The sequence below is a fragment of the Lonchura striata genome, chromosome 2 (assembly GCF_050655825.1).
Source record: "Lonchura striata isolate lonStrDom1 chromosome 2, ASM5065582v1, whole genome shotgun sequence".
NCBI lineage: Eukaryota > Metazoa > Chordata > Aves > Passeriformes > Estrildidae > Lonchura > Lonchura striata.
The window spans coordinates 135,835,430-135,857,416 of NC_140704.1; the positions used below are offsets into that span (position 1 = coordinate 135,835,430).

Here is a 21,987-nt window from a genome sequence, read left to right on the forward strand (position 1 = left end):
AACAAGTTTAGTCTTACCAAGCACCCTAGAGAAGGAAGAATGTTGGTTACTAGAACCAATGTAAGTGGTGCCTCCAACTTAGACAAATTCTAGGATGGAAACACCTGTTCCTAGTAATTTGTGTTCCTCAGTAACACACAGAACACTTATGCATGGAACAAGACATTTTTTGCCTTTTTTAAAATCACTGTTCACCACTGCTTACAAAAGAGATAAAGACAAAGTTTAGGTGATACAGAAGTATTTTGTCTGTTATTTAAACAGATATGGTATCTGTAAAAAAGACTGCTCTTTGACCCCAAAGTCATTGATACCTTCCAGGTAATAATACTGAAGATGACACAGCCAAGTCCTGTCTGCATGATATGGACCACTTACCCTAATTTGTGAAGCAAATCAAGATCTTCCAGTGCAAAGGCGGTGTATTCAAAGTATTGCTTACCCCTAGTGATAACCTGAAGTGAGAAAGGATGTGGAGAGAAAAGAGAGAGGTCCAAGAGAAACATTACCCAGCTGAGACAGTTTTCACTCCACAAATATGTGTTAACTGCAATGCCTAATTACCCAGCAACGGCGATAAATGAGATGTAGCTGAGGACCAGCACCCGAGGGTCTCAGTCACCTGGGATGCCGGACACGAGCAAAGCAACCGCTTCGCCCTCTCGTCCGGCAAACCGGTGGGCACAGGAGCAGAGCCTGGAGGCCGCCCTGCCACCGGGCGCAGCTGAGGTGGCGGCGGGGCACCCCGAGCAGGGCTGCGGGCGAGGAGCAGGAGTGAAGGCGGGCTGGAGGAGCTTCAGGAGCTCTCGCCGCCCGGGCCGGGCCCGTTGCCCTTGGCGAGGAGCCGCTTCGCTCTCCCCACCCGCACCGGCCCCCCGCGTGCGGCCGCCGCCGCTTTCCCTCGCTCGGCTTTGAACTACCCGCCTCACCAACCGCTGCCTCCCCGCCCCCGCCGCGCCCGGCCCGGCCGGCAGCCTGAGGAGACCGCCCCTCGGGGACGGGAGGGAGCACCAGCGAGGCTTTCCCCGCTCCTCACTCCTGATACCGGGGCCCCGAGGCCCCCGCCGCGCCCAGCCCACGCTTGAAGCGCCCCTGAGTCGCTCCTGCCCCTGCTGTGCTTCCCCGGAGGCGCCCGGTGAGGGTGGGGTTTTCCCGCCTCTGCCGGAGCCCGCTGCGCTCCCGAGGGCGGAGGGCAACGGCGGCGGGGGCGCTGAGGGGTGGCTCGGGGGTGCCTGGGGCATTCCCCGCTAATAACCCTTATCTGCGCCGCAGCCTTTAATCTCGGGTTATAAGAGTACTAGTTAATTTGAGTTAATTAGCTTAATTACCTTTTTACCGGATAGCCCAGGACTAAAACAGTCACAGAGCGTTTGTCAAGTACATCACCTTCAAAGCAGTCGGTGAAGGATCCCCGACTCCAGCACCGCACAGGTCCTCATGGACCCAATAGAGTCTCCCCAGGTACTTTTTGCCAGAGATCCCGGGAAGGACCATTCTCCCTGGCTACAGTGCAGAGTACTTATTCCGCGCCCTGTCCTGTCGTGAATGGCCTAAGGGTTACTCCTGTTTAATTTGTTAAAAAACTTGTAGTAATTCAGAAACTGGCTCCTGGATTTTGCTGTGGTTTTAGTTTTTCTGCATACTAAAATAAACTAAAACGAGAAAACCGCCAAAACTAGACTACGTGGATGGATGTTTGTCCTGGGCTCGGTAAGGATAGCGTGATTCTTCACACCGGCGGGATGGGGAATGGCAGACCTGAATGCGAGACCTGAAACTGGCTCTTAAAGCTACACCTATATTTTAATATGCAAACTCCCGGCTTAAGTAACGTAACTCTTGTTCGTGGGTTCTGATATTTGTCAGCCTTCCCCTTTGGCAACTCCGCTCTTCCTGGTGTGAGGCAGCCTGAGAGGGGGCCGAGGAAACAAGGGCTTAAAAGTTCCCGACCCAGAGCCGGCGGAAACTGACTTCGAGGGAAAGAATATCTGTTTATTTGACTACAAGGTAACAGTTATGGCTTAAAAGGGAAAGGCTCTTGGACTATCTCCCCCTTCCTTTTTAGAAGGAGAAAACATTAGAAACTTCTTTCAAGGTAGTCGAAGATTTCTGAAAGTGCTTTCTGTAATACCGTCTGCTTCACAGGAACTGAATAAAATTGTTTTTCAAATATTTGTATTTATTTCTAAAATACCTTCTCAGTAAAATTGGAAGCTTACTAGTGAGACACAGCCACTGCAAGCTCTGTCTCCGTCACTCAAATCTGCATGGATTTATGCGAGCTGGATCAAAAATATCCAAGAAATTTAGCAAGTCGTAATTGCGACATTTTATGCAATACACAGAAGTGTCACATTACAAAGTGTGTTAAAAAAAAAAAACGTTCCCATCCCAAAAAACCACCGCAACAAAAACCAACCAAGAAAAAAAAACCCAAAAAACAACACAAAAAACCCCCCCCAAGACCTGAGAACGCAACTTCTAACAAGTGAAACCAGGTGAGACGTTCTGAAATAGTCGCACTGCGCTCGGTTCCGGCTGCATTTCCTTCCCCTGTCCAAAGTACCTGTATCCCTGTGCTTTCCCCATCTCGACACACAAATCTTTCTTCTCATTTGCCTGCCAATTCCCCAATAACTATTTCACTTTACAGTACAGTAGGAATCTCTCAGACAGTCTCCACGCTCTCTGCTACTCTAAATCCAACGGAGCATCTTTAGGGCTGGAATTTACCAGCACATGGGAATGGGACTTAGCAAAGCGCTCCTCCCGTAAGGGGCGGATTTTATCGGAAACTGCTGAAGTGAAGCTGTAAGATCTGGTAAAGCATCCCATTTTTCCAAGGGAATGTTTAAGGGATACCAATAGTAAAAATATTTACATTATTTCTTTATTAATAATGGAAACATTATTTTCACGGGATTAACCGAATCTTTCATGGAGATATTTTTAGTAAGTCCTTTTAAATTTGTCCGTTTGACAAATGAGTTTTTAAAATACCAGTAAGCCTAGAGAAACAATAACCGGGTGTGTGTGTGGGGGGGTGCTTTTTTTAGGAGTTGGAAATTTCTTACCGTGCCTTTATCGATAAAGAGCCCAGGCTGTTTCTCTCCTCTGTTTAAACCTCTTGGTACCCACCTATACCCACAGCTCCGTAGCAGAGGAGAGGATGCAAGTAGTAACCTATAACAGTACCTCTGCCTTTTACAAACCATTTTTCTTGCCTGTGCTTTATTCTGGCACTCCAGAGCTTTATTCTTTAAGAGCAGTGTGAAGAAGCAAGTCTAAAGCCATTACTGTGATTTCATTACGTTTAATTTAAACACAAAATGAGGGAAACTGCAACTATTTATTATTACCTGAGTTCGTTTTAGGTAATTTACATGTCCTGTATGAAGGTGATTTGCTGGTAGGAGAACATCAATGAATTACAACTGATAAAAGCTCATCCTTATTAATTTGGATGCTTAGGAAACAATTTTTATTCAGTATTCAGAAACAGAAAGAGATCTTTCCTTAAACTAGGGAACCTTTGAATGATCTAGTAGTTTAAATTGGCATATTCATAAAACATAGTATTCGTTAAACATTGTGGGAGGTGGGGAGAAATACAGCAAAGATTCCTAATTCTACAAACTGTCAGTCGAAGATTCAAAATTCCTACCGCAAGCGAGGTGGAACCACTGACAGAGCAACCGGTGTAGTTTCAAATCTTGCTTGCACTATTTTAGTTCAGCACATCGGGGAATACCGACATATGAAGTTCTCTCATAATAGAACCTTACACATAAAATGCGCAACATATATGTTTGTAGTATATAAGTTTGGCTTCATGTGGGTAAATATGATACCGACCACGTCATCAAAATATCAAGATGCCGGCTTTATCCACGAATTTTAGGTAAAATGCTTCTGAAAACAGAGAGGACCTTGAGGCAGAACACCTCGGTGGATTAAAACTCCGCAGCCGTAAGACCAGACCTGGTGCGGGCTATTCTTTATCCCGAGTATGTTGAGTACAGCTAAATAAAATAATGAAAATACCGGGGACCTTGGGGCTAGTGTTACCTAACCATGCAGCTGCCTACTTTCTTCACACTGCTATTCATATGGAAGCTTGTGTCTTAAAATAATGTGTGCCTTTCTTCTTCTTTTTGTTTTTTTTTTTTTCCCTTTTTTTTCCCCCTGTCTTTTTTCCCGCGGGTGGCTAGCACCCGGAGCGGAATACCGACTCCTTTCTCAGCCGCGCGGCGCTCCCCGCCGCGGAGGCCGGCGCTGGCGGCGGGGCGGAGCACGGCCCGCCCCCGCGGGCGCTCGTCATCAGCGGGCGCCGGGGAGGCGGGGAGCCCGCGGAGCTGCGGACCCGGTGGGTGCCTGCTCCGGCCTTTGGGTGTCCCCTTCGCTGCTGGGCGCTGCTGGCGTGCCCGCGGTGGGCAGGGACAGGCCGGAACCAGGCTCGTGGCCTTCGCTTCTGCGCGCCAGACCCGCGGACAGTGGAGGAGGTCGGAATCGGGGCGGGATGGGGAGCCTGGGGCCCGTGGGCTGTGCGAAGGGCTGTAAGCCCTTCTTCGTGGGCTCTGCGGGATGTGAATGAGCGGGTTGGCTTCTTTCACGGGTGCATAAGAGATGCTCGGAGAGAGGACCTCATTAATATGCAAAAATATCTGAAGCGAGAGGTGCCAAGAAGATGAAGCCACGCTCCTCTTGGTGGTGCCAAGCACTAGGACAATAGGCAGCAGGCAGAAACTGAGGCATTGAAAATGTCGCCTGAATCGGAGGAAGAACTTCTTTACTGTGCAGGGTTGCATACTGGAACAGATTGTTCGGAGAGGCTGAGGAATTCCCCTCACTGGAGATGCTCAAGAACCATCTGTGTGCTCTCCTGTGCCGTGTGCTGTAGAGTGATCCTGCTTAAGCAGGGAGGTTGGACCAGATGACCCACTTCGGTCCCTTCCAGCCTTTCCCATTCTGTGATTTGGTGAGGTGCTCTTGGCGCATGGTACCCCCAGGTCTCTGCAGTGGATCCTGGCTGCACCCCAGCACGTGTTGGTGCATCACTGGGCCTGTTGGCTCTGTCAGCTTGGTGGCACATAGGGCTGTAGGGTGTGTAAAGGCCAGCTAAGCTATGGCACCTCCCTGCAAAACACAGAACTTTAGTTCACTGCTGCCCTTTGCAGCAGTATAATTTTGCTCCATAAGCAGCACTAGCCCAAGGTATTTAGCTACAACTGTGATCCACCTGTGTTTTAGAAGAGTCCGTTGTTTTCCAGTGGTAATTGGTGACTGCACATATCTTACTGCAGTATGCTGACACAAAAAACTATAGCACATGTGAGTTAAGATGCCACTATGAATATGGTGTAGCATACTTGAAAGCTGTAGAAATCAATGGATTTTCTCCAGTTCTCTTAAATGGAGTGACATAGTGGGAGTTTTAACAAGATGGTTTGTCAAGTGTTGATCAGACTCCTAAAGTATGAAATGTCCCTGTCCTGTTTTCAGTATCATAATCTTCACAGCTGAATTTATAATGAAACAAATTCTGAAGATGAGGGAAATAATCTTTGTTGTAATGTTAAGCAATAGCATCTGAGAGCCATTCTCTCATGGGAAGCAAAGGAAGCATCAAGAAGGCTATTTACTGGCACAAGGGTTAGGAATTCCTCTATGTCAGAACAGCAATACAGAAAACAGCAGCCTCAGAAAACCTAATAGGAAATAATTAATGTTCTCACCTAGACTTGAATTGGGTGGGGAAAAAAGTGTTTATCTATGTACAGTAACCACCTCAAAATTCATGGTTGCATGTACATTTACATGTAGGATAGGATTACTTAAAACTTGGAGGAGTGTTTGTGGAGTATATGCAACTATTTAGTCTGATGCCATGAAGAAATACTTATCTTCAAATATGTCTGAACAATCAAAGCCATTATAGGACATTAAGAGGTATTTGGAGAATAGCATTGAGTTTTACTCTTGATTTGGTAGGATTTGAAGGGTTGAATTTTATCTCCATGACCCCTCATTGTTCAGGGTTTTTTCCCTTTTGTTTTGCTTTTTAATTTCTGCTATTTTTCTACCTACAGTCTGTTCCCAGTATTTCTAATACCTTAGAACAATGAGTTAGCTAGTGTGTCAGAGAGGGAGGAAAGATGACAAGGCTTACCATCTTTGTTAGCACCATTGTTACATGAGTGGCATATAAGAAATTATTGAATTTTATATTTCCAGCAGGGAAATTCCTAACATTGGGAGGAAGGAGGAAAGAAAGTGATTTCATGTTCTGTTATGTTTAGCTTGAGATAGTAAAATGATTGTGTATGCCTTGGAAAAAAAAAAAAAAACAAACAAACCCAAAAACCCCAAACCCAAGCTAATGTGCATGTTGTGTATTTTTTGTTTTAGAACATGGATTCACAGAAGGACGTTCAGCCTCCAAAGCAGCAGCCAATGATTTATATTTGTGGAGGTAGAAAAAAAACATTTAATGATTTTTTTTATTACTTGTTACTGGAGATTTAGTGTTCTAATAATGAATAGTGCTTAGTCATTATACTGAAGGGTACATAGATACAGATAGTTGCAGTGTATATCCTGATGATGTTTAAAGCTTTATGCATTGATGGTAACACATATATGGAGTACATATGCAGTGTTGTGGAGATAATTCTCTAGAGCTTGTGTTGCTGTGTGGAGCTCCTCGATCTCTATATGTTTTATTGACAGTGCTGTTAGGGCACTCAGCTTTCCCTGAAGTACAGTAGTCAGATTCTCTCTTACCTATAGATTAATCGATTACTTAAAAATTGGTGGTTTTCAGGTATCCCTAGAATATTATGTCTTTTAAGACAATAGACTTTGGGCTTTGGAGGGATGAACTAAAATTTTCATTAGTAGATGATCTAGTATCAAGTGTGGAATGTGTTCTATGCAGTAATATTTGGGTGATTTTTAGCAAGATTTGCTTTTATCTTAAATATAAGTGAAGCTCACTTTTTATTTTCTCTTTTTTTTTCACTGTATCTTATCATTGAGCTCTTGATACAGATTCATTACACTTGCTATGTTTGTTTGCCACAAATAAGAATTTGACTGTCATAACTTCTCAAAGTTATCTGTGCATTAACAGTGCTGTTCTTCTTTGCCCCCACTTCATTTTTCTTCCTCCGTAACATCAGAATGTCATACGGAAAATGAAATAAAGGCAAGAGATCCTATCAGATGCAGAGAATGTGGCTACAGAATAATGTACAAGAAAAGGACCAAAAGATGTATCCTTTTACAAGTACACTTGAGTGCCTTTGGAAAGCTGTGGATGGAGACAAGGGGAAACAGAATGTAAGGGAAACAGAATAGAAAACTCAAAAAATTACATAGCAATTCTTCAGGGTCCAAAATCAATGCAGTAGAGCAAATTACTATAGCACAATCTCTGCAGTGTGATTTGGCACCCGGATTTATTTTCTGGCACTTTCTCTTTTTTTTTTTCCATTTTCTATGCACAATCTATTAATTTACGATAGTCTGCTGGGTAAAGTACTGTGGATTGTTGATACTATTCAGCATCTTATTAAAGATGATTTCTGAAATACTTTATGTTTGTAGTTGTGACTAGATTTAGACAGTCTCTTTTCCTCTCCCCCATCTTTTTTTCAACTATAAAATATTTTTTCTTTAACTGCATTATTCCAGTGGTAGTTTTTGATGCTCGATGATGTCTGCTGAAGATAGTGACTTCATGATGTAATCTTTCTGATAACTTTGTTCTGTAAAACTGTTTGTGTGTAATTGCACACTCTTATTTGTGTTTTAAGAGATTGAGATATTAAAGTTTACTGTAATACTAAATTTTGTCTATAGTCTTCCATCAATAGATTTCTAAAGCTTTTTAAATTTGTTTAAATTGTGGTCAAAGTATTTTTTAAGTTTGGTGATATTTGTATTCTTTTTGAGTTATCTTTGTTTCCATTACTCTCATCTAAACTTTATTTGCGTTTTAACTTTGCTAAATGTTCTTTGGACTTCTGTGAACTGCATGAAATAACTGTGGTTTGAATAACTTCTTCTGAAAATAAATAGGAAGCTACAGAACCTAGGTTTGAAACAGATCTGGATTTCAAAAAAGAAAATCTTAAAGGACATCAGAGCATCCAATTCTGGCACCCAGTTGTGGGCATATCAAAAGTATGGATGTCTGGAAGTGTGAAAAAATAATTTATCCTGAAAGAAGAGGGAGAGGGAGGCAAGTTAAACATTAAGAAGCAATGTGGAAACAGAAATTTCTTAAGTGCTGTTTGACTTGTTTGTATTGAATGTGCTATGGTTTGATGCTGTCACTGTGTTAGTGCTTTTATGAAAATGCACTTTCTCTAAATAAATGCTGTGAGATGTGATTAGCGACAGAGTAGAGCGGGTCTAAGTTTAAAAATAAAGGGAAAAACTTTGTTAAGCTACTATTATTACTAATAAAAGACACAGAGAAATCAGAATGAAAACTCTCTAAAACACTCTTTTTTTCCTCAGTTAATTTTTAATAAACTACAGTGAGACAAAACTCTGGATTCTTGATTACATTACTACTCTTCATATAATTAATTTTTAGTTCATTAAGGGAGGAGGTTTTTTTGTACTATAGACTTTTAGGAAACACAATTGTAACTCTTTTGTGTTTCCATGTCACACATGGCAACTGCCCGGAGAAAAATTTTTTATTGTGACTCTCTTTTTTTATGTTACAGTGCTCTCACTACTGTGTATGGACAGACTGCTCATAGGGCTTTTTAAAGGATGCTTAGTTAAGGACTAAAAGAACAACAGTTCAGTTTCTTATTTTGGGAATCCAGTCCCCCTTATTTTCTTTTTTTCTTGGGACTGAGGGTTTTCAGAACAGAGATTTTCTTCTTTTTGAAGACAGAGGGTATCCTACACTCTTTTAACTTTTTATTGTTTACTTTATTGTGCTGGTAGTCGCTGAAGCAGATTTTTTGGTTTACTATTGTATTTTCTTTAAAAATGCAATTTTTGTTGTAGGAGAAATTGGTTTAGTCTATGGTTATACAAGAAAAGTCTAGCTAAAAGCTACTCTATTATCTCTTCTTACTTAGGATTCTTCATTTTTTTTTAACATTTCAGTCTTAGACTATCTCTTCTTTTTTAGATTAAGGAGTATTATTTAAGAAGGGGTTAAAAGTTTTAGACTCTTAGGGCGGCTGAAATTTCTGCTCAGAACTATTAACTCTTATGGCTGGGTACCCCTCTTTTTCTTCTGCTGGTGTATTGCTGGTACAGAACCCAGTCTCTGTCTTTTTCATTATTTCTTTTTCTGGGAGGGGGAGGGGAATACAGACATCTCAGATTTGTTTTACTTTTTTATTTTGTGGGGGCTGACTTTGTTTTAGTCTTTTTACACCCTGACCTATACCTCTCTCGGGCTTCATGGCTTCCCCTCCCCTACCCAGCCTGTGGCTGGGCAGCGGAGACAGAGCGTGTTCTTTACACTGGCTGGAACTAAAGAGAAAGTTTCTCCTGGGAATTTTTGCTTTTAACCCTCTGTGTTCTCAGAGGCATGTCTGTGCTTTCAGTGGTCACTCTAATATCTAATATCTAAACTTGACCACTGATTAGTTTGACTCAAGTTTGAGAAAAAATGACACAAGTAAAGAATTAGATCTGTGTTACGAAGATTTTTTGGGTACCCAGCGCCTGCATAGCAGAGCGAAGGGCTCGGCACTGACTCGGCTGCTCAAAGGAGAGGAGGAGCGGGCACAGCAGCGCTGCCGAAGCTGGCCGGCCGGCGGAGGCGGCCTGGCCCGGCTGGGGGCGGGCAGAGGCGGCCAAGAGCCCCGCTGCCCTGGGGAAGGGGCGCGGACCTGCTTTGGAGAGCAGCGCTGGGGCAGTGCAGAGCTGACCGGCAGCACTGCTGCGGGCGCCTGGCGCCACCGCGGTCGGCAGGGTGACCGCTCGCTCTCCGCCGAGTGAAACGCGACGCTGAAACGCGAGGGCGCCGCCTTCCAGAGCCGCGCCCCGGGCGCGGTGCTCCTGCCCGCCCTCGGCAGGCGCTCCCCTCAGCCCGATCCCCGCCCCGGCCGCGGCGGCGCCTGCGCGGCCTGAGCGAGGCGCGGGGCTCGGCGGCGCTGTGGGCGGGGCGGCGTCCGTGCCCCGGGACGGCGCGGCGCCGGGCAGGTGGGTGCCGAGGAGCGAGAGGCGAGGCCGCTGTCGCCGCTGGAGCCCGGCGGGGCTCTGCGGGAGCCTCGGCAGGGCAGCCCTGGGGCGGGCAGCGCCGTGTCCCTGCCGCCGTGCCGTACATAGCAACAGTCGCTACGGGCCGGCCGCGCTGCGGCGGTGCCGCAGGGCAGCCTGGTGCCGGCCGGGGGGTGGATCGCTGCTCCGGCCCGGGGGATGCCTGCGGAAGCTCTCTCGGAGCTGGGCTCTGCCCCCGAGCAGCCGCGGAGTCCTGGTCCCTCCCGGCCACGGGAATAAACGGGGGAAACCGCCGGTGGGGATGAGCTTTTAATTCTTCTGTTCTTCTTTAATTATTTTCTGCATTTATCCTTCTTTCCATGCGTCTTCTTCCTTTCCGAGTACTGAGACCGTAAAGTCTTGGGGCAGAATGTCTGTGCAACACCTAATTATGACCAGTTATTATTTAAGTACTGCTGTATTGTAAACATTTTTGTGTAACTACAAATTAATGTGTGTAATTTTGCAAGACATTAGAACACAATTATTTTAATTTGGTTTATAACTACAGATAGTTGTTTTCACATACTAGCTAGTTGCCCTTATAGTATTTCTTAAAAATTAACTGATTGCTTTGTGCACTATATAAAAGGGGGGGGAATAGAATTTCAGCTTCGTAGAGCATGTGGTTAAAACAGAAAAAGATGCAGATGAGCAGATCAAAGGTAGAGGGAGACAGAAATGTCTCATTTGAATCCCTCATTTCTTCATTTACATACTTACCAGAAAAGATAGAGATTAGTGCTGTAATACAATCGGAGACACAGAAAATGTAGTCAGTGAGGAAAGAAAATTGAATTAATTTTGTCTACAGAGAAGCCAAAGATTTTCCTTTCTTTAGATACACTGCACTGGCAATTTTTCTTTAAGTGGTCTTTCTGAGTTGTTCTGACTTGCAGTAGAGTTGCATACTCTTATAAAGCATGTCTCATACTTCTGTCTGTAAGCCTCTTGTCAGGGACAGTTAATGTGATGAGGCCTTCTAATCTGATATTTTTTTCTTTTGCAGATGTGCTTGCATGAGAGAGTGGAGTGTGAGCAATTTTATTCCTTAAATTTGCATTACTTCAAAATGTAACTAGAAGCTTACAGAATTTTTTTTTTTCTTTTAATACTTAGTTATGGGTGATGAGTCAGTACCATATTTTTTGGGTGAAGGAACCACTAAAACATATCAAATACCTATTAGTCATCTGGACTACAAATTCATTGAAAAATGCACAGATGTTAAGCACCTGGAAAAGATTCTCAGGGTATTAAGGTAATTTTTTTTTAATCTTCATTAATAATTATATTCGTGTTCTGCAAAATTGGAGGGAACCTTTCTCTATTTGTCTGAACTTGTCTGTGACTTTGTAGTTTAAAATTAAAGTACGAAGTTAAAGTAATCATGCTAAAAGTGTCCCAATGATAACACTGGAAATCAAAGTCCTTTTTTAACCACCCAAAAGTTTCAGTAGCTTAATGCTAGGTTTTTTTTTTAAATGCTGCCACTCTGTTTTGTTCTCTCGTGATCAATGTTGCATGACTTGCAATTTCAGATGCCACATCTGTGGAACTTCTGCTTTAAATGACACAAATTTCTTTTTTATGAGCACTATGATGATAACTTTTGAACTGTGCATGTGGGCATTGGGAAATGATTGAAGGTTAACTGGAATTTGCTAATAAGAAGTTTATTAGATGATAGTAAAATTGGGTTGTAACAGGAGAATAGTCCTCTGCATGGACTACTACTGTATGGACTACACATGGAGGATGTGGTGCAGTTCTTTTTTGTTAACGTTTATATCTTTGCATTTTAAAGGTCTGGTGAGGAGGGGTGTTACCCGGAACTTACGTTGGTTTGTGAAAAGCGAATTGAGCATCTGGATCCAAGGAGCAGAGTTCTGAGAAAAGATAAGCCTCCAGCCACAGCTTCTGATTTCACAGCTGGAGAATGGCAAGCAATTAATAGTGAACTGATGGTACAGGATCTAATTTATAATGGTCCATAATATAATCACTGGGATGTATCAATCTTCTTGTGCCTAAGTAGAATGTAATTATTTGATTACAAGAGGAAATGATCAAAGGATTGTTGTAAAATTTATTTTCTTGCTTAATGTCACTGAATGTTAACTGTCCATTTTTTTTGTAGATTACTTTTTATTCAAAAAACCACTATTGCTCTTTGTCTTAATTGGTTTTACCCATTAAGAACAGTGCTTTTTAAGGATAATTGCTCTTCTGCCTTAAGGTAAAAATATATATTTATTTTCAGAACTGGCTGACAGAAATGAATGAAGATGATAGGAAATCACAGCTCCTGAGAACAGACATACTGAATGAAAGGCAAGATAACTTGCCTCCCATTCGTTGTTCCAGCAGCTGCCCTCCCACTAATCAGGTATCTCCAGTTTTTTGTGTTAATTATAAGTGTTAATTGTAGGTTTTTTCTAAAACTGGGAGATTTTATATGCATGAACTTCTAATCATTGTGCCTTTCTTACTAGATTTATTTTGTTAACCAGAAAATAAAAACCTTTAAGCTTCCTTGCAAGAGACCAATGCTTAAACAAAAATGCTTTTTTAGTACTAGCATGTGTATTGCAATAATATTTTAATTCTGATCAAGAATTCACTGCCAAAGGAGGTGTCCTTAAACAGCCTTTTATATTCTTCAATTCATATTTCCAAGTACTGTTTACTAGGAAATGTGAACTAGGCTCCTTCTGGATGAAATTATGGGAGGAGTTTTTCTCCTGCTGCCAGCAGGCTTTTGTTCCATGGGGCCAGTCAGAAGCCAGACCAAAACAAACACCCTGGAACTCACATAGTGTGGATGTTAGAGCCTCTGCAGCAATTGTTTTACTCTGTAGCCACTCCTGTACTGGGTAGTGCTGGTGTATATGTAGTCTTTGATTATGCTGGTATTTTGTGTTGATACTCCCACTGCAGTTGTACAGCATACTTCCTAATTTAGCCCTTAAGCAGACTTAACAAATCTTCATGACTACAGAAAAAATATTTACATTTTTTTCCCAGGTATTAGTTTCCTTACGTCTTTGTGGGGTTTTCTTTTTTTCATTTGTTTATCTGCCCGAAAGTAGTTTTTTTCAGTCCAGCTTTTCTTGCTAGTACTAAATACAGTGCTACTGAAGGGTTTGGCGGACAAGTAGGTGTGGATGGGATTTTTCTGAATTGTCAGGTATTGTCACAAATTAGTTAAATCTTATTCTCAAAATTTTATTTGGAATTTTGGGACACTGCAAGAGGAAATTCATTAAGCATTGTTCTTTTTGGAGGTTTGTGAGTCAAAAACATTATGAAGGGGTCATGTGAACTTATATGCTAATTCCTATTATTCTTGAATAATTATGTATTAGTAAATGCCTGGTTTGTTTTCTTGTGTTGTCAGAAACTACTTTTTGCTGTCAGCAGGTGCATAGACGTTGGACCAAGACATTTGGAATAGCTAGGCAGTCTCTGTTAGGTGGCATACAAAGAGGCTGGGGATTCCAATGAATGTTTTATAAGTGGTTAGTATTGAGACTAAAGTGTGCTTTTGTTTGGTTTGGTTTGTGGTTTGTTTTAGTTAATGTGTAATCTTCCATATTTTGCAATGGATGTTCCTCTTGAGTGTCCTATTTTGCCGAGATGCATTGTGCCACTATAGACTTATCCTTGATTCATGTCCTGTATAGCTGCTAGAACAGAAAATGGTTTAATACCATATGAACTCAGTAAATCCAGTTTAGAATGTAAGCATAAAATGATGGAAAGTCCCTAATCAGTTGGGATTTTTCAGATTGGCATCATATAATTGTATAAGTGGGATCAAGTTTAGAAATATCGTGATAAATTTATCCTCTTTGCTAGAAAGAAATGCACAAATTTCCCATAATTTTATGTTATTACTTGTTTGGAGAATTATTAATCTGAAATATTAATCTGATCTGATACATAAAGAGTTCGGCATTTTCAGTGAATCCAGTTCTGGAACTCATTATTTACCCTAAATCAGTGGACTGCACTAATGGGTATGAATTTGGTAAATGAAAGCAACTTGTTTTGTCTCTAATCAGATTTTCTTGCTGCTACTATATGTAGGTGTAATTTCAATTCACTATTGATTGTTTATAACTCTATATGGTGTTTTCTTTCTATTGGTTTGAATCCATGGGGGGGATTTTACAAAAGTGGACTGAAAAAGAGTAAAGTTTATGTAATATCTACCTCTATAACACAATGTGGACTTTCTGTCTTACACCCCTGTTTTCCTATTATGCTGCCCAGAGCTGTCTTAACTGTCCACACTGCATAATTATTATTTTTGCTGCCTCATTTTGTCCAGGAGATTTTGTCCAGGAGATGTGTTTAAAGATACTCATATTCAAAAGACTGTATTGATGGGATTTCAACTTAAGCTTCTTTGCCTAATAAAATATTGTTAGGCAAAACCAAAACATAGTTTTCTAAAACTCTTCCAGAAAGATTTGCATCTTCAGATACCTTCTCATGCCACAGCCCAGGGCATGTAAAACACATACAAGCTCTATGTTATAAAACTCCATTGCAATAGGATCTAAGAGCCTTCTTGTTGTTTTGGATAGTCTGAATTAAAAGCTAACACTGGTTAGTTGCCATAGAATAGTAATGTTTTAGGCCAGCACACAGGGCCCACAGGAGAACCAAAGCCAAGTTGTGTCACCTGTACTGAAGCCAATTTGTGTGTTTGTCTTTGGTCCAGAAAATGTTCAATGGGCTTCAAATGCAGTGGGATTCATCCATTATGAATTATGGCAGGAAACATGACAAGCACAGAGATTTCTTTTTTTTTTGAGTTCCATGTCATGCAAGTGTACAGTTTTTATCAAAGCCTCTTGGATGAGATCCTCTGAAATATTACTGATTGAGAAATTCCTGACTCTGTTGGAACCACAGCTTGATTACAATTATTTCAAAGATACGAGACTTAGAATGTTTTAAATTGTGGATTTTTGAGTCAATGTTTCTTCCTCATTCCTTAAATGTACATGCTATGGTTCACTCCCTAAGCTGGAGTTGCTTTAGTGTAAGTACCTTAAGACAGTTTCTTCTGAGAGCAGTATTTTTGCTCATTTAAATTAAGGACTTTTCAGTTGAAAAGTTGATATTCATTAAATGAGTAATATACACCAGGATGGATATATTACGATAACTCATGTTTCAGGAAGGCATGTTTAGGAGTTCCTTCCTCTAAACATGTGTTGATCACTAAACATATTTGTCATTTTGTCTCGCTTCCTGAAAGACATAACATTAAGAGTAATTCTGGAGTTATATACTACAAAAATTTGTGTAACCTAACATTATAGATAGTCAGAAGTGTTTACAGGAAGGGTTATTTTTGCATTATGTAAATTGAGGTGTTTACTTCCAGCTGCAGAAGTATGTCCTTGTTACAGTGTCACCACTGGTAAAGCAAGTTTAGGAAGCTTCTGGTCATTTGGTTCAGTTTTTTTGAACTAGTACAGATATTTGGAGATTGTACTGTGATCTCTATCATATTATTTATTTAAACACAGAAAATTGTAAACATGCAACTCTATGAAAAATTACACTGGTCTATTTCAGTGAATATTGGATTGCAAGGTAAGAGGAGAACTGAATGTAGAGGATAGGGCAGATGGGAATATTTTGAACTGGCTGTTCCACTGTGAAATACCTGTTTAGAACCACACCTTGCTATTAAGTATTTTGAAGTCAATAAGCAGGGAGGGGCAAAGAAGAAGTATAGTCTCATGACAGAGGTAGAAGAGATGCCATAGGTGACAGCTAAGGAAATAGAGTCCATTAGTGTAGGAGATGGGTTGAGATACAGGGCAGTCAAATCTGATTGTCAGAACTGATTGTTGCAGGAAGGTCCTCATGATAAATTTTAGGTAAGGCAAGCTTCAATGATGGAGCTTGTCTAAAATCTAAAATGACTGTAAATAATCTTGGAATTGTCTTTAGTGAAGTGATAAATGGTGAAAAGAAGTCCAGACACTACTTTGAAGTCATTTATTTGCAAATTTGTTATGAGTGTTCCAGGGACTACCAAAATCTGTGCCTTAAATTCTCTTGGGAAAGGGAAGCCTAAAACCAGGTTACTGATTCACTCTCAGTGTCAAACACCTCATCACAAGGCTGGGTCTGCCGAAAGCTGAGGTCTCCCCTGCTGTGTTGAAAGGATGGTTGGGAAGATGGCATCACCAATTGCTAAGTTTCACTCAGTGCCTCTGTGATGTGACAGGACAGTGGACAAGAAGTGTGAGACTCAGGAGCCCCTCAGATTGCAATGATTTATGAAATGCATCAAGATTTTCTTTAAACCAAGATGAATTACAATTTCAAGACTGAACTAAGATTAGTTATGAGTAGTGTTGGTTACTAGGAAAATACGTACTGCAGAAACAAAACCAATAAAACCACAGTGAATTCCACTGCAACAAATTGTCTTACAAGATGGCTGTTTGTTTCTCTTTTAGAACAAAATATTGCAAAACAAACAAAGAAGCAAGAAAAACATACCACGGGATTACAGTGAATGGGACAAGTATGTTTAATCCCTTATATTTCAGTTTTAATAAATCTTACTTGTTTAACTAGAGATAGATAAATAGAGAACACAGTTGATATATTTTGCAGAAATCTAGTATTATGGTCATCATTTTAGGGAACTGTAATACTGATGAAACTTTGGTTTTCCTTAATAGTCAGTTAAAATGGAAATGACACATTGTGTTGCTACCAGCTGAGAACAAGTTAGTCTATACTTTTGTGTAAGCAGTGTGAAATATAGTAAATGAGCAGAAAAATAAATAAAAATGGGTTACTTAATTTATGAGATTTTTGAAAATAGCTTTAGGGTTATTTAACATGGACTTAGAAACATGGACTTCTCTATATCTAAAGCCACAGTTCTATACTGAAAACAAAACTGATGAGTACTTACTCCTTCACTGAACCCCACTAACCTCAAAGAATGAGCTTCAGGCAGTTTACTCAGATGCAATTAAACTTAATAGAGGTTAGACAGTAACTATTTTAGAATAGATGGAGCTCTGATACAAAGACATTCTGCATCATGTAATGGTGGCACATCACCCTCCCAAGTTATGTAACAGGTTCATGCCCAAATTGTTGAACACAGAAAGCAGAAAGAACATACTTGTGTTGTACATTGTAGGAGCTTTTCTGTAGTTCCTGAAATCTGGAATATAATGCTCTAAAATCAGAGTGAGGAGGCACAAGTTTCCAGTGCAGTAGATGGTGGTATTGTGGGGTTTGGGTAATGAAACTATACCCCAAAGCCCTTACAAAAACCCTGATTTGCGTAAGTTTTGCATATCAGTTATTTTCATGCACATATCTTTCAGAAATTGGTGCCTTCCTGCTCAAATGTGGACAAAAAAAATAGTTTATAAAAATAATTTCTGCAACAATTTAATCTTTCATTCATTTATTCTTTAGTCTCGGTACTATATCTTTCCAAAGTAATGTACAGATTTTGTTTACACATTTATGTACACAATCTTTAAGTGCTTTAATAGTGCTGATAATAGTACAGGTTGTGAATTTTCCCATAGAGTGTATTTATTTTGGATTATGAGTACACTGAAATAGAGCTGCCTGAAATATGTTTTCCAGTTTAAAGCATATCATGACTTTAAAATGCCTTGAGGAAAATTTCAAAACTGTCAAAACTGTTTAGGCAATTTCTAAATTAAATGTTTCACTTCTTATTTTAAAACATTTATTTGAAATGTGGTTAATTTATAATAAATAGGTAAAAGTAAGCTAGCAAAAGATCAGATTCAAAATGGAGAACAATTAGTGTTACGTGAAAAGGTTTTGAGTTGGAGAAATTTTCAAAAGTAGTATCTCGATTTTAAAAAGAAATTATTCATATTGTTGGGATTATTGTGAAAAGGCTATTTTCCATTACACCCTACACAGAAAAGCAGTAAGAACAATGTTTCTTTATAGTGTAGGAATTGATTATTACTATATTTATTTTACAGTACTATGGCAGCAATATTTCTTTGATATATGTTCCTAAACACTGTTTTCAAAAGCTGCTTTAGAGCTGCTTTGAAATGTGTGACACTACTTGTCTCAAGTTTACTGTATAAATTGCTTTGAAGCTGTTTCTTAGTTAATTTGGCAAAGGTTAATGGGGATGTTTGATAGGGCTGGGATGGAGCCTAACGATGCTGTTTCTTAAATTTTGCCTGTCTTTTTTGGGGAATGTGGTGAAGAGGTGAGACAGAGATTTTTCTTGGTCACCAATAATTGAACACAGCCTGTATCTCTTTTCCTTTGGTTTATAATGAAAATACAGTATGCCTTTCTATCAGCTGAGGAGTCTTGGTATGCAGCATTATTGAATTGATAATTTTATTAATTAAAGGTTTGATGTGGAAAAGGAATGTTCTAAAATTGATGAAGACTGTGAAGAAAGTAATTCAAAAGCAAGATTCTTCAGTAGGCCAAGTCTACCCATAATTGAAAAGAAAATTGACACAACTGGTAACGTCTTAGAAACATAAATTTTCTTTAGTTGAAATACTGTGTTGAGCATGAATACTAATTAAAGAAATATATCATAGAATTAAAGTGCCTTTATTTTTCAGTCCCTAGAGATTGTTAGATCATCAAGTGATCTTGAAGCCACGTTTGAAAAAAAAAATCTAGGCTTGCTTAATAAACAGTAAGAATGTTTATGTTTAGTTGAGAGCACTAGGTAAAGAAATAAAGCATACATCTGGTATTATAAATTAATGGTAGAGGTTAGCCAACTGCTTTTTTCTTGCATACTGAATTGTATGCCTATTAAAAGAATTTAGTGTGTTATTACAGAAAATAAAATACAAATTTGTCTTTTAGCAAGCTATGTGCTTTTAAAAAAATGCAGACCATGGGATTCAAAGTATTTTGTCTGACTGTTACAGTTTCATCTGTGCAAATTGCTAGTTGTTGTGTAGAAATATTTTGTTCTAGGAATGACAAAGAGAGACAAAATGATTATTGCTACTCGTGAAAAAGAAAAGGGAAATGAAGCCTTTGCCTCTGGCGATTATGTGGAAGCAGTGACATATTACACTCGGTAAGTAAATATTATTGTGTTCTTTAATGATGCTTACTTGTGAATGATTAATGTAATTAAAACAAGTTCTTAGCGAAGCAACCAGTGACTATTAGATTATTTTCAAAAGGGCAGAAAGCTTTGACATAAGAATATTTAAAGCACTGATCCATCCTCAATTTTTATTTATCAGAAGAGAAGGGGCTAGATAGTGATGGAATACAATCTGCAAGTGTCACAAACTTCCTCAGATTTTTTTAAATCATTGAAATTCAATGGCATGTTTACAAAATTAAAAGGTTGATCAGAATGTTGAGAAGCTAATAATTCCAAATGTAATTTAACTCTGTGCTTTGAAATGGAGAGGACTTAAAAAAACACAGAAATCAGAAGTGTCAGAGTTGTCATTTAGAAATTTAGAGTACATGGGAATCTTGGGGTATTAGTTACCAGTGTAAACAGAGGGTAATGATATGACACTACTGTGAGATGAAATGTGAAGGTAATCAATGAACTACGATATAATAGTAGGATAACCTTGGAAAAAAGTATGAGAATGTTAATACATCTCTGGTCAGTGCAGGTAACTGTGGAGAAAATAATTAATAGAAAGAAATAGTGTGGCTCAGCAATAAAATAAATATTTAACAGATTTATGTTTAGGAAGTATCATACATATTGTCGCTGAAGGAGGTGGGGTTTTGTAGAGCAGCTTATGAAAATTTATCTGGAGGTTGCTGATATAGATAGATATGAATATATGTATGTGTGTGTGCACCCTTGTAATGATATTCATAGAGCACATGCTGCTTAACTGAGGCATTTGATGGGTGATGGGTTTAGTTTCTTTCTAAAGAGCATGCACAGATTATCCCTCTCGGATCAGAGCTGCATACATAGAACTTCTATTAGTTTTTTTTTTTGTTTCCCACGTGTTGTGCATTTGTGGAAAAGTATTTGAGATTGTTCTTCAACCATGTTTTTTTTTTGGTTTTTGTACAAGGAAATTGTGTATATTGCAGTGTGCTGTCCCTCTGGCACTTCCATTGCTGTTCTATGCAGTGAACGCAGTTTAGGGTCTTCCTTGCAACATTAATAAGGTTGTTGGCAAAGATTCCCTTACACCATTTTGTTATGGGCATCCTAGCTGTCCTTGTTCCTCAGAGATGATCCTGTTGTTACAGAAACTAAAGCTGTATCTACAATACCAGCCCTGCAGCTAGACATGGACCTGGACAATTCATCCACTGCTGCCTCAGTCTTTCCATTTTACAAGCAAGATCAAGGAGAATCCCATGTGTTCTCCTCCACCACCATGCTTTTCATCATAATCCCCAGAGCTATGTAGTTACTCTCCATATCTCAGTTGGCAGTTTTTTTGGATTCTACATGGATGGCAGGAGGAGGTAGTGACAGGAGGTAGTCTAAGTGACAGACGAGCCACAGCATTTCCTCTGCAACATCTCAGATCTAAGTCCTGGCAAGCAAGAGGCCCCTAAATCTAGGTGCTGGATGGTTGCCTGTGGTCTGACAGGAGGGAGTCTCTAACCATGAATGTGGTTAGAATACCAGTGTTAATACTGCTATAGTACTGTTTTCAGCTTCCAGTGGTGAAGTGTTTCCAGATTCAGGTTTTCTAACTCTGACTCTTAACATGATTGGTATTTCCTTTCTTTTAGGAGTATATCAGTAATACCAACTGCAGCTGTGTATAATAACAAAGCTCAAGCAGAAATCAAACTTCAGGATTGGGACAATGCTTTGGAGGATTGTGAGAAGGTACTAGATATGGAACCTGGCAACATAAAAGGTAAAGCAGAAAATAAAATTTAAATTTATTATTTTACCTCTAGCAAATAAAATGGGACATGAGGTTAGTTAACTGACCTTTAAATCAGGTCTAAGTACAAATAAGGGAACAGTATAGCTCCCCAAAGCCATTTCAATGGTTCTTTGGGGGTTACTGAAGTTTTATACAGTTCATCCTGTTGATCTGTAATGGGAATTCTTATATGGTAGCATGTTTTTCATATGATAAGCTCTCTTGTATTCGTGCAGTGTTTCCACAATACATCCACTGAATTATAAATTAATTTAAAAGGGATTTAAAAACAATCAAAGTTGTTGGTTTATTCCTTTCTGAAGACAAGGACTTGACTGTAGCTAACTGTATTTGCATGGGTGGAGTTGGAAAATTTGAAAACTATGAAAAGGTGTTTCACAACGCATGATTGCTGCCTTGAAAGATGTCATGTGAAATTGCATAATTAAAAATCATAAAGAAAACTCTTGTTACTAATATAGAAGTACAGATTTTTAAGGACTGCATAACTGCACTTAATATGTCTAGAAAAAATAGTGTATTTTTATTCACTTTATACTTTAAATACATAAATAATACACTTTGTTCTTTTGCAGCTCTGATGCGTCGTGCCACTGTGCACAATCATCTGCAGAATTACCAGACTGCTATAGAGGATCTAAATAAAGTGTTGTCTGTTGAACCAGAAAACACTATGGCTAAGGTAAAGCTCTGCGAGTTCAGTATGATTAGAAAGAGGTTGTATGCAGATATAGCATGAAGTGAGTACAGTTTATGTTGTTTGATGTAACTATGAGTTTTGAGGATACACTCAGTCTGCTGTACTGTT

The 21,987-nt window shown here is 39.8% G+C and overlaps 2 protein-coding genes across 6 annotated transcripts in view; both read left to right on the plus strand.

The window, feature by feature from the left end:
* The first annotated feature begins 4,329 nt into the window (after positions 1 to 4,329).
* Positions 4,330 to 8,498, plus strand: POLR2K (RNA polymerase II, I and III subunit K). Of its 2 annotated transcripts, none has more exons than XM_021529456.4 (4): positions 4,330 to 4,502; positions 6,409 to 6,472; positions 7,182 to 7,274; positions 7,696 to 8,498. In XM_021529456.4, the coding sequence occupies exons 2-4, from the start codon at positions 6,412 to 6,414 to the stop codon at positions 7,716 to 7,718; spliced, it is 177 nt and encodes a 58-aa protein (XP_021385131.1). In that variant the 5' UTR covers positions 4,330 to 4,502; positions 6,409 to 6,411; the 3' UTR covers positions 7,719 to 8,498. The 2 variants fall into 2 exon arrangements, with proteins under 2 accessions (XP_021385131.1, XP_021385130.1); XM_021529455.4 differs by having other exon boundaries at positions 4,330 to 4,366.
* A 1,555-nt stretch (positions 8,499 to 10,053) lies between these two features.
* SPAG1 (sperm associated antigen 1) overlaps positions 10,054 to 21,987 on the plus strand; it is a 36,133-nt gene continuing 24,199 nt past the window's right edge. Inside the window, exons 1-10 of one of the 4 annotated variants that reach the window (XM_085573903.1) lie at positions 10,078 to 10,185; positions 11,252 to 11,276; positions 11,362 to 11,503; positions 12,050 to 12,209; positions 12,506 to 12,631; positions 16,737 to 16,804; positions 18,662 to 18,780; positions 19,252 to 19,357; positions 21,016 to 21,146; positions 21,755 to 21,861. In XM_085573903.1, coding sequence (XP_085430029.1) covers positions 11,252 to 11,276; positions 11,362 to 11,503; positions 12,050 to 12,209; positions 12,506 to 12,631; positions 16,737 to 16,804; positions 18,662 to 18,780; positions 19,252 to 19,357; positions 21,016 to 21,146; positions 21,755 to 21,861 — 984 coding nt within the window. In that variant the 5' untranslated portion in view covers positions 10,078 to 10,185. Of the gene's footprint in view, positions 10,499 to 11,251; positions 11,277 to 11,361; positions 11,504 to 12,049; positions 12,210 to 12,505; positions 12,632 to 16,736; positions 16,805 to 18,661; positions 18,781 to 19,251; positions 19,358 to 21,015; positions 21,147 to 21,754; positions 21,862 to 21,987 lie in introns of all 4 variants that reach the window. The other 3 variants (XM_085573906.1, XM_085573904.1, XM_085573905.1) reach the window with 3 other exon arrangements.

Bases quoted from the DNA above. Each gene is read 5' to 3' on its own strand.
- POLR2K (XM_021529456.4), top strand. From the start codon at position 6,412: ATGGATTCACAGAAGGACGTTCAGCCTCCAAAGCAGCAGCCAATGATT. The intron at 6,473-7,181 runs GTAGAAAAAAAA...CCGTAACATCAG, and splicing joins AATGATTTATATTTGTGGAG to AATGTCATACGGAAAATGAA. The intron at 7,275-7,695 runs GTATCCTTTTAC...GCATTATTCCAG, and splicing joins CAAGAAAAGGACCAAAAGAT to TGGTAGTTTTTGATGCTCGA.